General features: G+C 30.4%; 2 protein-coding genes across 4 annotated transcripts in view; one reads left to right on the forward strand and one right to left on the reverse strand.

The window, feature by feature from the left end:
- LOC113511855 (synapsin) overlaps nt 1-15,905 on the reverse strand; it is a gene marked incomplete at its 5' end in the record, with an annotated part of 83,597 nt that overhangs the window by 3,989 nt on the left and 63,703 nt on the right. The window contains one exon of the mRNA XM_052897557.1: nt 740-832. Within this exon, the coding sequence (XP_052753517.1) occupies nt 740-832 (93 nt within the window). The remainder of the gene's footprint in view (nt 1-739; nt 833-15,905) is intronic.
- Nucleotides 11,567-15,905, forward strand: part of LOC128200965 (metalloproteinase inhibitor 3) — a 60,385-nt gene continuing 56,046 nt past the window's right edge. Inside the window, exon 1 of one of the 3 annotated variants that reach the window (XM_052896328.1) lies at nt 11,567-11,816. The gene's annotated coding sequence lies outside the window, so the exon portion shown is untranslated. The remainder of the gene's footprint in view (nt 11,817-15,905) is intronic. The other 2 variants (XM_052896333.1, XM_052896330.1) reach the window with 2 other exon arrangements.

Below are 15,905 nucleotides of genomic sequence, written 5' to 3' on the forward strand. Positions count from 1 at the left end.
CATCAATCTTTTCATACACTCTCGTCGGTTAGGGGTACTTTTAATTTGGCCCATCTTCAGCACGTCACCTATTTGGTCAATATACGTCGTACGTATAATGGTCCGTCTAGGGCGGCCCCTACCGACATCTCCATTCATTCTAGCTCGATAAATCTGTTTCGTAATTCTTCTTTCTTTTTATAGTTATATTAATCATAAATTATCAATGACAGTATCATTGCAATATTGATATCCTACCATTACGTTAACAAGTATTACTTTTAAGTAGTTACAAAAAGGACGAAATAATTCGCTTGTATTTTCTTATCTATATGTTTGTTACGCGATAGCCTCATTAATTATAAACCGATTTTCATGTTTTTTTTTTAATTATATTTGCAATCTAGTCTATATAATTTACTTACCGGAATGCAGGATTACATATTAAAGAATATTTCCAAATAATCTATTAATGTAGATTATTTGAAATCAGGTGAAGATAATTCTTCACCTGACAATCGAATAAACATAGGGAATAACATTCTACTAGTTGTATTACGAGTATTTATTCTGTTGTGTGTACTCATACCTCAAGTGTAATGCAATAGGTGTTCTGAGAAGACTGCACCATCTAATAGTTTACTTATTGCTTTGGCAAGCAGTAATAGTAGGCACATAAGTGTGAATATCCATTATTTTATAAGCGATGAAATTAAACAGATAAATTTAATAATTCAACTGAATTGATTCGAGTTGTTACCTGGAAGTCGGCCAAAGAGTCCACTTTCACCTTGGCTACGCCACTATGTGCGTGACCTATCTTGATCACAACAGGAAACTTCGGTGCTGTTACCTGTAACAAGAGTTATGTATGGTTATTACACTATTAAATAATATAAACAGCACTAGATGTATTACGCAGCATCATCTAATTTGAAATTTAGCAGGGCTTTGACTTGTACTACGAGTACTACCTGTAATTTTTTTTTAAATATAAATGTACCTACATAATATTTTTGGTATATTAAACGGATTCGTTAATTTGGAGCCATTTTTTTTTTATTATTATTTAAATTTAATTGTAAGTATTAATATAATATTCTTGTGGCTGAAGTAATTGTTTTTTGCGAAACTAAATCTATTTGTTATTATGGGATTGAAAATAATAGGCACGTGAAGAATTTCTGAAATTTTTATACGTATGTACTTGAGTAAGTATAGATAACCCACAAACCGATACATATAACCATTTTCGCTCGTACCACGTTAGCAATTCATATTTGTTAAACCATTCATACAAAACTTTGAAAATAATCAAATTGGTCTCTTTTCGCGTTACGCAACTAACAAACAATGAAGCAGGGCAAACATTCATTCAGAATAGAATATAAACGGCGCATTATGTAGTTCATTTAATAGGTCCATGTAGATTCATCATAATTGCTTAATAATTCCAGCTCTTCAAAAATAGGTCATCTGCGTACCTACGTAGATATCTTATATATCTACCTAGATACATAAATAAATTATACGAAACGTAGGTTTAACTATATTGAAAACGAGAAACAAATGGCTAACAATACAAGGTAGGTCAAGAGGCAGATAACTATCAAGGTGCATAATGCAGAGAGTTCTACTACGGTTAGAATAAAAGGGCCTAACTAATCCAACGGAAGATTATAGTGAAGTTTATTTAAGTTTTAAAAAAAGATTTTGCTAATTTAATGCAATCAGATGTTACATTTTTATATAAACCATAAATTTAAAAACCGAGAAAAAATAATGTGTGGAAATTTAAGGCCAATAAAATTTTAGATTTTATTGGTCTCAATTCTCAATTGTTTTAGAATTTGATATGTTACTTATAAAGTATAGATTTGTTCCTTTTCAACCGACTTCATAAAATAGGATATTCGGTTGTATTTTATTTTTATGTTTGATACCTCATATATCCGTCACTTCTAAACCAATTTGAAATTTTTTTTTTATCTGAAAGAATTACTTGCTTATAGATTGGTGTCATATGAATTTTATCAAAATCGGTTCATTAGTTTTTAACTTATAATAACTAGTTTTGTTAGAAGGAAAGTAGGTTTTGTGGGGCACAATCTTTATTACTAAAGAGGGCGTTTGAAGTTAGTAACGCGTTTATAACATTATTGGCGTTACATTGGTCTATATACAAATACATATATTCGTATATAATTATTTTTGTCCATTTTAATTGTAGTGTACCTCCCTACTTTACAAACTAGCTGTAAAAATACATAATAAAGTTTCTTTTTGTACAACTTAGAATGGCAAACAAGCTAACGGCCCACCTGATGGAAAGTGGAACCGTCGCCAATAAACATGAGCAGTACCATGGGCATAACAGAGTAAAGTACAAATAAATAGTATTTAGATAATTTTTTTCAGCAAAGAAATACTATTATTCTATTGAAAAACAATTTACGTCACTATAACATGTTAATTCACTCGAAAATGTACGTATGTTTAATTTTCTAATATTGTTACATAGCTTAACAATAACTTTCCGTTTTCTATCAGGTAGATATGTAATTAGTTTAACATTATACATGTTTAAATAACCTTGAAATATATTTTCAAGTTGTAAAGAACAAATAAATGGATGAATATCGTCTGTTTTTAATGATTCCTTGTGTTTTCATCGCAGAACCTTGTTAATTTTATAGTTTCTTCTCGTAAGTACTTCCACACAAGCAAGTCTATTTATAAGGAAGATATTGAGTAAACTATGTACGTAATCACAGGTCTGTTATTAGAAAACATATACTAATATTTAAACACGTGAAGCGTTTGTATTTCATTGGCTTTAGTTAATTTTATGGAGGCGATAACTATCTTATTGTTGTTTAGCACGATATTACATGATTTTTATTACCACAGTTACACTATGTATCTATTATGTTTGTTACATATTTCTAACACGTCCAATAATTGTTTTGAATGAATCTAATAAAAAAAAACATATTATTTGACTGACCTTTATTTAATTTGAAGGTTTTCATTATATGTTTTATTGTCCATAGAATTACTGGAAACTATGATATCATAGACAAACAGCCACATAATTCGAGTTAAATAAATACAACTGCTAAATAGGTACAACCAACAAAGTAAGTACAATATATAGTAGACACTTATCTATATATCTATTCCAATACTGTCCTAACATAGATTAAATACAAATTCTTTGAAAGTAAAATGTTTGTTAAAAACAAACGTAAGATAAAAATAGTTTATTCGTTTGGATCTTTTAAATTTTCATCAAGTATAATTATAAAACTATCTATTAATTTTTTAATAATAGAATAAGTGGAGACAATATTTATAGTTTAAACAAATTAAGATATTTGATTAATTTATTAATGAAGTCTTGCAATATATTGGTTTTTATTCATAAAAATTGTAGATTTTTTGAAGTTAAAATTGTAGAAGACTGGAAAGTAATTAAAAAAACCACTAGAAATGTCACAAAATTAATTTATACACATATTAAGTACCACAATATGTTAACCTCTTAAAATATCAAGAGACATTGAATTTTTAGTATACCCCAAATCAATTACATATATTAACGTAACTACATATATATGTAATACTTAAGACAGCTGAAAAAGAAATACATGCATGAAGCGTATTTAATTATTTTAGGGGCTATTGTATTATGTATATAGAACAATCTAAACCATTATCACCTACGATTTCTTTAAAGTAAAAACCTTCTACGTTTACTTCAGAAGTTTAGTAGAAATTGGCACGCTTTCAGTAAACAATTGTTTCCTAAATTTGGATCATTCGTAAATATGATGACGACACGTGTGATGCAAATATGATTGATTAGATTAGAATGGTGTAATGTTCATTAAATGACATTATTTAATGATAAAATGATGAATGAATGAAAAACTAGTAATAACATTAATATATTTAAGTAATAGAATTTTATATCATTTTGCAAGATTCGTCTGGTTAGATAGCTTTGTCTATCGTGCTTATTTTTGCTATGAAACAGAAGTGCGCGCGTTGTTTTCTTTTAGTCTGAAAAGTAACACCTTAGCACTAAATTATATTGTTTATCTAAAGTTTTTACGAGTAGCTGAGTGTGATGTAGGGGCATGGGTAGCACGGGCCATAAGTAACCCATGTATTCTGTCCATGATGTATAAGTGCAGGATACCATTTTCCATTAGGTTAGCTATCACTAGCTTGTAAGCTTTTCCTAGTAGGTGTCTAGTGGGGGGAAAGGGATTGTTAGCAATGAAGTTTGACACCCCCATTGCTAGCAATGTACCCTATTAGGTCGACCTCCACGTGGTTCCTTCTGGAAACCATCATGAACAATTCTTGTTGAATTCGTCACGATTATATATATATATATATATATATATATAGCGCGGATGGGGTTACCATTACTAAAAAGGTGTCTATATATATATATATATATATATATATATATATATATATATATATATATATATATACTTTGGTTTGGTAAGTAAAAATCGAATCGGAAATTCTGACAATATATAACAAAAACAGTTATAACCATCATATAACTACAGTAAGTATTTACTACAATAAAATCCATGGACTTCAACATTTTACATAAAAATGTGGATATTACCAATAAAATGGTTCTCTTTGACGTTATTATCGATTATGTGTCAGTCATGAGTGACGTATTTCTTTGAAACTCGATGCGCCGGCGCCGACGGTTGCGTTGGAGGCGGCAGCGTCGTCGTAGGCGGCTCCGAAATTCCGAATCAAGTGTTTACTATCTACCATAAAGACTCCGCGCGCATGTTCATGACGCAGAATTGTTAAAAAGACCATCTTGTATTTGTGTTTCTATTTATGGTTTTCGTAGTGATATGACAAACTGTGGTTTGAGTACAAACATATTCGCATTCTTATGAGTTTCGTCATGTCACGGAGTGCAGTTTGTGTTACAAAACTTCGTCTGTTTGGCTACGGTCCCTTTGACTCATAAATGTATGAAGTGACATCATTTCGCTGCTATCAGGGTGAAATTACGTGTTCGGAAAATAGGATAAACATTTACCCGATATTTTTACTTATCGCACATAATGAGTCTAAGTAATGTGTGTATTTTACTTAAATGTTTATTATTGAAATTGTAATGTGCCCATTTTAACATTTCATTTAACACAACACAAGCATCAAGGGAATATCGTTTAAGGGAGTGTTTGCACTATAACACTACTAGTTATCTACAGATTAATCGGAAAGATATGGTAGTGGAAACTACAGGAGCATTCAATTCAAATATCAATGCAGTTGCTGACAATAGGTCTTAATGATTATAAACAAGAAATAATATCGCACCAGTCTCGATGGTGTATTTATTGTTCTCAAAGGACATGACAATTGCCGTTTATCACTTTAATTGCCGCCTTTGTAGTACGATGTTATCTGTGCTGGTCCGTAAGTGATAATAAATCAATGCTCGCGGCTCTAAAGATCTACTTTAAATTATTCAATTAACCTGTATGATAGTCAATCATAATCGATGAGTTATTAGCATAAAGTAAATTATATTCAATAGAATTATATTATATTTACTAATACAAGAATTGACTATGAACTTATTGACATTATTATATTAATTATTTTATTTAACTGTAAATATCAATCCAAATATTATCTCTCTCTTCAGTCGTACACTCTTGGCAGAGTGGTCGTGGTTTTCACAATGACGGTGGATGAGGCTCTTAAATTGATCGCAATATGTCTCCATCTACTTCTGTTCGCCGCCGAGCGAGAGCATTCCACAATAGATTTCTGTGTGGCCGTTTTGATGAGGTCAAATATTATAACGGATGGCTATTTTAAATATCAAATATGTAGTATATTGATGTAAATTGTTCCCATGACGTATTCAAGTAACTTAAAGCTAATCATGCTCACTATAAGGTTCAAACTGGCGGCAGCGTGATGGGCTTGGTCGTTGAATTCCTTAAAATATAGTTGAGTATATTGATGGCTGGCTCATCTGTTATACCTACTTGTGAACGAGTATTGCTTATGGGGATTAGTCTCTTTTCGTTTGCTTATTTTATATAAGAAGTTTAGTACTGTAATCTTTTAGAGAAAATAAAGAGTATTTATCTATCTATTTTACATTATATAATAAATATAACTTGATGATAATTATAATCACACTACCCATACAAATGTATAGATAGTGTGACTTGACAACTTGTATATAAATGAATTGAAAAGAGTGGCTAGTTTCTTGTGGATTCTTTTCAGCAGATGACAATATTCCTTGTCCAGCAATAGAATCTTAAAAAATGACGTATTGAAAGAGCTTTTACACAAGTTATTTTTAATAAGGATTGTATTGTATAATATTTATAATTAACAGAAAATATTAAGATTATAGATTATGCTCAAATCATATCTAAGGTTAGACAGAGAGAGAAGTGTCATTTGTGAAGGAGTGTATTGATGCTTTTAAATCCCTTAAACATACATTTATTAATACAGTTTTTATGCAAGGTGATAAATAGCAAGAGAAAAGCTTCGACATATATGCGCGATATCTGTCGCTGAAAAGGTACCATCACGCTATACAATAACGTTTACCTTAACTTCTACCATCATCATATCAGTCCTTAATGGTTCACTACTGAGGATAAGGGGAGGCTTGGGGGGTTTTGCCAGTACTTGTCATGCTTGGCAGGCGGATTGGCAACCGCAGTTAGGCTTTAGAGATGTTTTAAGATAGACGCTGCTGCCCATCCTTCGCCCTTCCTTAGTCACCTCTTAGGACACCCACGGGAAAGGAAAGGGTAGCCTGTTCTATGCCGGGACCATACGGACGATTTTCTATCATATCACCTATCATTCTTTGTACTGAATATTAATGTTAACCTATATATCTACATTTAATTTGTATTTCTGTTGATAAATAAAATTTTCAACATACTTTTATGTATCTACCGGTGTCGTCCAAGGTTAGAAATGTGTTCATCGACGAGATAATATCACGGATATTAGCACTTGAATGCACTCATATTATTGCGTATCCATCTATCAAGTGATAATAACTATTCTAATTAAGTTGGCGCCAGAAGTCAATACGATCCGTAGGTTACAGATTATTCACTCACATGATACTTAAGAAGTGAATCCTTTGATAACTATTTCTAGATAGCAGTATTTATGGACATGACAACTTACTAACTATTAGATTATAGTTAATTAATATTTCATTATATTATTCTTCCTCGCAGGCATAATTAAAAGGGGGATTCGTGTTGGCCTTGTCTATCTTAGAATTTATTAATTTCTACCCTAGAATGCAAAAAAAACTTTTAGTTATACACACTAACATGTTCGAAAGTATGTCATTATTTAATGGATCTGTCACCACCTAGAAAAATCTTAAATAAAGAATCTTGCAAGCTGATAGGTATATGTTGCGGAAGAGTTAGCCTGGACTACATTTTCATCTGTTTCCCAAAAAATCAGAATATACCTTCGTAGTTCTTTGCATTATATAACGAACATTTATAACAAAATCTCAAGTTGTATTTTTCATATATGTACGTGTTTATCCAATTAGCATACTTAGATTTTTACCTAAACGTTCTTCACGATTTGCAATGGTATCTAATAAAACAAACGCTAGTTTTGAAGAAAGTAAAGTTTACACGAGTTTATAGATATCTAGTAACATACATTAATCTTTTAAGAATTTTCTTTCATAATGACACTCATAATATAGACTAATATATCATTGCAAGATGTTGCCGTTCCGTTTCCGTTTGAAATGTTTGAATAATATGACAGATTGAAGTGTAACTAAGTGTATATTTACTATATACACATATTATAACAAGTTAAATACCAAAACCACAACCTTCTTAAATAAAAAACAAGCACTTCTTGTCATAATTTCGTTTGAATTGTACAACAAATTGTCATTATTTATTATATTGACGGTGAAATAAAAATTAATAATAATGCCCATTTAGGGCATGTTACACTTAAAAAAATATTTTAGCTTTATTTAATACAAAGGTTTATAAAATAATTATTGTTTTATTTCACTTGATATAATATTGTACACTTACGGAAACAATAAGTGAACATTTTATTATTATCTAAATATTTTTTATTATATTCTAATAGACATAATAATGGTTGAAATTGGAAGTGGTGTTGGTGTCCCTTCTGTAGGCACAATAGTACTTTTTACTACGGTGGATATAATACCAAAACCAAATTAATACTTATTGCGTCATACCTATATGATAGAGTGAAATATATATACATTTATTTTTCCTGTGCCAAAACGTAGCATCAAGATTAAAAAAATACAGATCTAGTTTATTTATACGTGCCTACTCTTAAGTGCTGCATACGAACGCCTTCTCATAAAGGTGCATAGCTAAATGAAAGAATCTTTAAAAATGCACGTAGAGGAAAATATCGCAACAACATGTTTTGACCTATATTGATAAGCGTTGCTGAGCTGTGTGCACAAACGGTTGCGTCAAGACATTTAATTGAAAACTCTCCTGCATGTTTGTTTATATGTAGTACCTATCTAACCTACTTAAGTTTATATATATTCAAATACAGTTGGAGAATTAAAAAATTTACTGTTATTAATAAATAAATCAATACCACTAGGCAACTGATAGAGTTAACAGAAAATACCCAGACCAATAGAAACAGACATACACAACAAATGTTTGTATTGTGTAAGAATCGAACCTGCAACCATCGAAAGGTGAGGTGTTATGTTTAACCGCTTCATCCCTATGTCCTTAAATTAATTTGTCATAACCATCATCATATGTATATATTATTATTATTTATATAGAATATTACCGAATGTATTCAGTATAGATGGACTAAATTATGGAATTAATAAATTTAATATGAAGTTATGAAAGACGCCCGCGTGGAAAATTTAATTACTAAAAAAAATGAATTCCTGGCGGACAAAAATTTCTCAGTATACATATTTGCAGTAGTCAGTTCGCATTCTGTATGTACATAGCATTATATAATATCTGTAATTATCTATTGCTATCTAAGACATTGCAAATAAATTAATCTGTTGTCGTCGTGTTCGTATTAAACTTTGAATTTTTCGCATACTTTAGTGATACCAATTCAAATTTATGAATATTGTAAGATGGAGTGTGTTTCTTGAAACTATTTTTTCCTTTTATATAATATAATTATAAGATTAAATAGTAATGAAATATGAGTATTTGCCTACATTATTATTATTATTTATCAGCCGTTAACTGTTCACTGCTGTACATAGACCTCCCTCATACAACTACTGGCAACACCCCCTAGGTTTTGCTAGTAGTTGCCACACTTGGCAGGCAGGTTGCCTACATAATAATATTTTAATAAAATATAAATTTGCAGATTACACTATAATATTAACCCGAACACAATAAATTCTATTAAACTATTGTCATAATGTTATATCGACAAGTCATAATTTGCGGTCAACGTCATTATGTGAACATGTGTCCTTGGCCTAATAAATATAGTGATGTAATATTACCCAGTCATGTGTCACATTATTAAATAAAGTAAGATTTTCCTTCGCAAAAAAGAGTTCTAATTTTAACTTTTACAAAATTTATAGATCAATTATTTTTGTACTTTGTAGAATAAAAAAAAGTTGCGTACTTTGATATATTCGTGAAAACAGGAGGTATTCACCTTTTTTAAGTTGAAAAATATGTACATATTTTTAACTTAAAAGAATATATCCCTATTTTCAATCTACTTAAAAAAAAGGAGGTTGTCAATTCGATCATATTTTTTTTATATGTTTACCTCATAACTCCGTCAGTTCCTAACCGATTTGTTTTTTTTTTTTAATTTGAAAGGAATATTAAGATTAGTTCCATAGAAATTTTAACAAAATCAGATCACTAGTTTAGTTTTTAGCTCAAAGGAACTGGTTTTCTCACAATTAAAGTCGGTTTTTTTAAACACAGTCTTTAATTATCATTTACCAGCATATCGACTTTACTCATATTTTAAAATTCGTGGATGCCTGACTAGTTTCGATCTTGATAGGAGCCCTCATACAACGTACTTAAGCATTTTTGTAGTAATAGGACTGTAGAAAAAAGGTAGTTTCTTTTGCAACTTAGAATGGCAAACAAGCTGACGGCTTACTTAATGGAAAGTGGTAACCGTCACCTATAGACATGAGAAGTATCATGGACATAACAGTATACTGTTTCGCCCATGATACCCCCTGATGCGTTGCCATTCCTGAAGACTTAGGTGTTATTCGTCTATACGTACCCTGTGAATTCACTGCCATATCCCACCCTTCAAACCGAAACACAGTCATGCAAAAACAATTGCTTCACGGTAGAAACTCGAATGAGACAGGTGTACCCAAGCAAACGACTTTTGTACAAAGTCTCCCTCTGGTATCTGAGTATCTGATAATATCTGGTATCTAGTACTATTATAATTAGTTCCCAGCATGTAAGTTGAGCTCCGACCTTGATGCGCGTCATTGTTATTTCCTTAGGTTATTTCATGCAAAACTTCATTTCAGAATGATTCACTCTGCTAACTTAAGTGAATAACATATTTACAGCATTATCTGTTTTAAGACTTTGATAATATATGTAATTTCAGGTACAGGACAGCTGTTGTCATTTGATAAACAACATCCAAGTCGCAAAATTCCAGAAATATTTTGTTGACGTTTAATAGATGTCTATTATATACGTTTAAAAATCTTTCAGTGAGCGAAAAATTATAGTAGACAAGGATAAACAATTTTCTATGAGACATAACGGTAATTTTGCATGGGCTATCGGTATATCAAAACAGTACACAAGTGAGAGATGATAGAAGAAGACGAAAGCAATTACTCTACCATGAAATATTTTCCAAAATTTTGGGCCCGAATGAAACACAAACTTGATATTATAAATGTTAAAATATCGGTTCTATTATGGTACAATTTATAACGAACAAAATGTATGTTCCATTTATTGGACCGATTACGGTATGAACAAAAACACAAAATTGAATCAGAAAATTCGGAATTTCATTTCATGGTAGACCCCCAGGTCAGTCGACTCATCGTAATAAATCCATCAAGAATAAACTGCGATGTTTTCCAGAGGAGACCGCGTGGAGGTCAATCTAATAGAGTATATTACTAGCAATGGGGCTGCTAGTCCCCATTACAAACCCCCTGTTTAGTTTTTCAATAAATTTTAAACTTAGTATCTAAACGAATTATATGAATAAATACTAATTTGAATTCATATATACCTAAATCTTATACTTAAATTACATACATAGATATACTTTTCAGTTATTTATTAACAAATGCATCGGCCTTGATAGACACATCTTTAAACATGTAGGTACCTAAGTTAGCTGCATTACACAGTGACATCACATGCCATTTCTAATTGTGATGAATCATGAACATTTACGGGCGATGCACCATAAGCGTGGTTCCTGTGAGCATCATATCACAGAAACCCGAAGCCACGTGTGGTACGTAGTGGAAAAAGGCATCAGTGGGCGCATAATAACTGGTCCGAACGCAACCACACACTCAGTGAGCGATTGTCCGCAACGGGGAACGCGTGTCGTCTCGACACTCGAACATTGCGCGTGACCATACACGATAATTTAAATACGATCGATATTTTAAAAAGTTAGTTACCCAAATCAGGTATGGACTAGTGTTAGTTGCAGTGTAAGTGCTACCATATTGAGAAGCAAGCATAGAAAGAAAAGCTAAAAATCTTCGAGTGCAGGTGCATTTATTTTATAGTTGTAATTTTAGTTGCATTATGCATGTTGAAGATCACTTATTATTTCAATATTACTTTTAAATAATCCTCATGCATAATGTAAATTTAATTAGTTTTTTTATTAACTAGAGCATCTTTTTGATCTTAACAAAATAACATTACCATATATATGGCTTATGTAAAATTTAACAGTACGATAGTATGAACCAATGAGATCTTTCATGAACACTCCATATTTACAGTACACATTTTAATAATATTTTATTTAACTGTTACTTTTTATAATTGTGCACATAATTGGTTTTTAGTAATTAAATAGTGTTGGTAGTATTGTAAACGACAAGTTATGCAAAACCTTTACAGAATTGTTAAACTTAGTTATTCGCTCATTTGTTGACTGTACGTATGTATAGCCAGTGAAGCAAACGTGACACATTTTGTAAACATCATTAGCGTTTATTTAGCATGGTCTTGATATGGGATTATTTTTCTAACTTCTAACATAAACTATTTATACATATCTGTTTTTGTATATTATTTTATTAGATTATAAAACGCTACAATATATATTATGTGCAAGTATAGGCAGTATTGGTTAGAAATATCGGATGGTTAAATGAATTACGACAGAGTGTGGGATTTAGAGTGTTCAATCATAATGTCATATTATACAATCGAAAAATCAATTATTCTCAACCAGAGGGTATTTCCGAATAGACAGGACCGTTAGATCTTATATTAACAGGTTAGATCTTATATAATTTTATAACAAATAATGGATTGAGATCATATTGATCTACAATAATCATACGATAAAAAAAAAACAAAGTTTGCTTCACCTTAAAAAAGCATAATCGATCTTAAAGATCGATATATACTGTTCTGTTATAGTTATGGCTATGCTACTGATAAATTGCTGAACTACAAAAACAATATTTATAACTATATGGAGGTACATAGTTTATAAGCTAGTCTGCTCATCAATCCTTCTAGAATAATGTAACAATAAATGATCACTTCTTCAATAATTGCATTCTTAAACTACATGTAAATATATATATATATATATATATATATATATTTACTATGATGATATATATATATATATAATATAATATATAATATAATACCATATATTTCTTTATATTTAAAAAATGCCACCATTAATAGAATATAGCATCTGCAACAACCACTCCTAGAAGTCAAATAATTTAGCCAACATTTAGTCAATTGCCAAATCATATTTCCATGACCAATCATTTAGACAATTTAAAATAAATCTTTATTATGTTAATAACTAGGAATTTGAACTCGCCACTGTCTGAATAAATTAGTAAAAACCTCGTATATATTCATATTATATCTAGGACACGATCCACCTTGGTACCAAATCTCATTAAATTAGTCTTTTTTTTATACCATAAAGGTGGCAAACAAATACACAACCTGTCTGATGGTAAACGGACACTGTAGCCTTAAGTTAGCCTTAGTTTAGCCTATTAAGTATGACTGAGTTACAAATAACCAAACAACTTCACAGACTTTCTTATTGATAATATTAGATAGACGAAAATATAGTATTTCATTACAAATACGACTCCAATTGAAATAAATTGATTGGGTGCGAAACCAAGGATGTGCTGGTGGCAGCCTGGAGGAAGTTCGTCGTTACTTGCGTACCCACTCTATTGATTAATCAAATGAGTTTATTGCATAATAGCAGCTCAGACTATTTGCTGTGATGCGAATCATAGTTGTAACAGTTTGTACTTACATTTTATTATTATAACTGATTTTACATGTGCATTTGTATTTCTTACTACCAAATACAAATAAAGCAGAAGATAAAGATTCCTGATAGGTTTTGAGAAAAAAAAAGCTTTTCATATTTAATTAAACAATAAAATATTAAATACAGGTATATGGCAGTGAAGTTATAGGAAACAGAGGGAAAACATCGTAATCTTAAGAAATGGCAACTTTGTGATGTATCAAAAAAGTGTCAAAGCGTATTCGGTGAAGTTTCGTGGTACTGTTTATATAGGTAATGGTAATCATTTTCCAACGGGTGGGCCAAAGTCGTCGCCTAGTTTCTTTACCATTTCTTTCTTCTTTCAAATAAAATTAAAATAATTTTGTTAAAAAATGGTTTAGTACAGAATAGTTTGTACTTCTAGCTACTACTGTGATTTTGACCAATACAAATAATGTCGGCCATTTACATTTTATTTTAGCTGGTTTTAATTGCGTATATGTTCGATTTATCGAGTATACTTCGTTGTAATGTTTGTAAAAAAATTTTCAAAAGTTTAAATTAAAATATAAATAAAAAATATCTACTACAGTATAGCGCGTTTATATGATAAATTTCGTGACATTTTGCTTATATAAATTATTTTCTGCTCTGCTATTATACATAATATATACTTGACTTTAAATCAAATGAGATTATAAAAAAAACAACTATTAAAGAAACCGGTCGTAAGTAATTCCTTTTGTGCTTTTACATCAAATTACATTTAAAAAAATCAACGTTATTGTTTTATCTGAGTGCTGCTTGTTTGGTAATTTTTGGCACCCAATTGCCCTTAAATTTTAAATACTTAGGCCACAGATAATTTAAACGGTAGGTACTAGCTTATGTAGCATTTGTCACAGTAAAAGACATTATGCTAATTGCAATATCGATTGGTTAGATATATACCTACTCAAGATAATAAATATCGATCGAAGAAGAATTTTAGAAAAAAAGATTACATGCAATCTTTTTTTCTAAAATTGTTTCTAAATATACCTAATTAATTTAAGTTAGTTTTTATTATTTTAAAAACAAGCTTTTTAAGCAATATATGAAAGGAATTTTTTATGTTTGTTACCTCAGAACTCTGTCATTTATAAATAGATTTAAAGTAATATTCTTTTATTTCCTTTATATACTTTCAGATTGATCCCATAGAAACTTTATCAAAATCGGTTCAGTAGGTTACTTTTTGAAGCAAAATTACAGATTTTGTCATAACTGAAGCAAGCGTTTTATTTTCTGTGGAAATTCTGTAGAATTAAATTCGAACTAATTTCGGTGTTTCTTTGAGAAGTTCTTCTTTTTTTTTATTAAAATATAATTTATTTTAAATCATAAAAAAATACCACTTCGAAAAGAGAAGGTTAAAAATTCGATAGCATTTTTTTTTGTGTGTGTAGTATGTGATATCTTCGTCAATTATTAACTGATTTTGATAATTATTTCTACATTACAAGTTTGTGTTGTTAAGATTAAAATTTATTTTTTGCTAAACAAAATCTTCGGTTATATTATTAAACTCATCCAAATCTTATTTCAAAGAAAAACAAACATAATAAATATTTCATGCAAATATGTTTTTAATCTGATGGTTTTGGCTTAACTATAATAAGAATAGAATGTCAACGTTGTATCCGAACCATAACAATGGGAAGCACTATGTAACTAGCTCTTTGTTATGCATCATGTCATAGAAAATTCTCAAACAAGTTTTGGTCTCGCCAATCGTGAATTCGTGATGTATGATACAGACAAAACGATTAATATACGTAAATGATTTCTATAAAAATGTATTATACTGACTCCAATAATTTATTGATATTACACAAGTTTTAGAATTATTTTCAAAATATAAACTACAATATTTTCATTGTAGTTAAGTTTAATATATTATTTGGACTTTTTTAAATTATAGTCTAATTATATCAGTTTACAGTATATTTACAGCAATTCGAAATATGAAAAAGACTTTCCTTATTTTTTAAATAGACATGTTTTTACTTGTAATATGAAATTAAACCTATGGGAATGTCTCTCATGTCTCTAACAAAAAAGATAAACAGTTTTTGTTATCAGACATTGCCTGTATTATATCATGCATCTATTATTAGAAAGTTATTCCTGGAGGTAAGGGCCGTGGTGTCAAACCGTGACCCCCTAGTTGACCCTGCTCACGGAAGAAGTTAATCATGGACCCGGTCCGAGGTACTCATACCGGCTTTATGAGAATGAGTTATGTTGACAGTTATGCTTGTCTATACTAGTCCATTTTATAAGTTTCCAAGTGCTAT

The sequence above is a fragment of the Galleria mellonella genome, unplaced genomic scaffold, assembly GCF_026898425.1.
Source record: "Galleria mellonella isolate WM207_F2 unplaced genomic scaffold, CSIRO_AGI_GalMel_v1 utg117, whole genome shotgun sequence".
In the NCBI taxonomy this organism is placed as follows: Eukaryota; Metazoa; Arthropoda; class Insecta; order Lepidoptera; family Pyralidae; genus Galleria; species Galleria mellonella.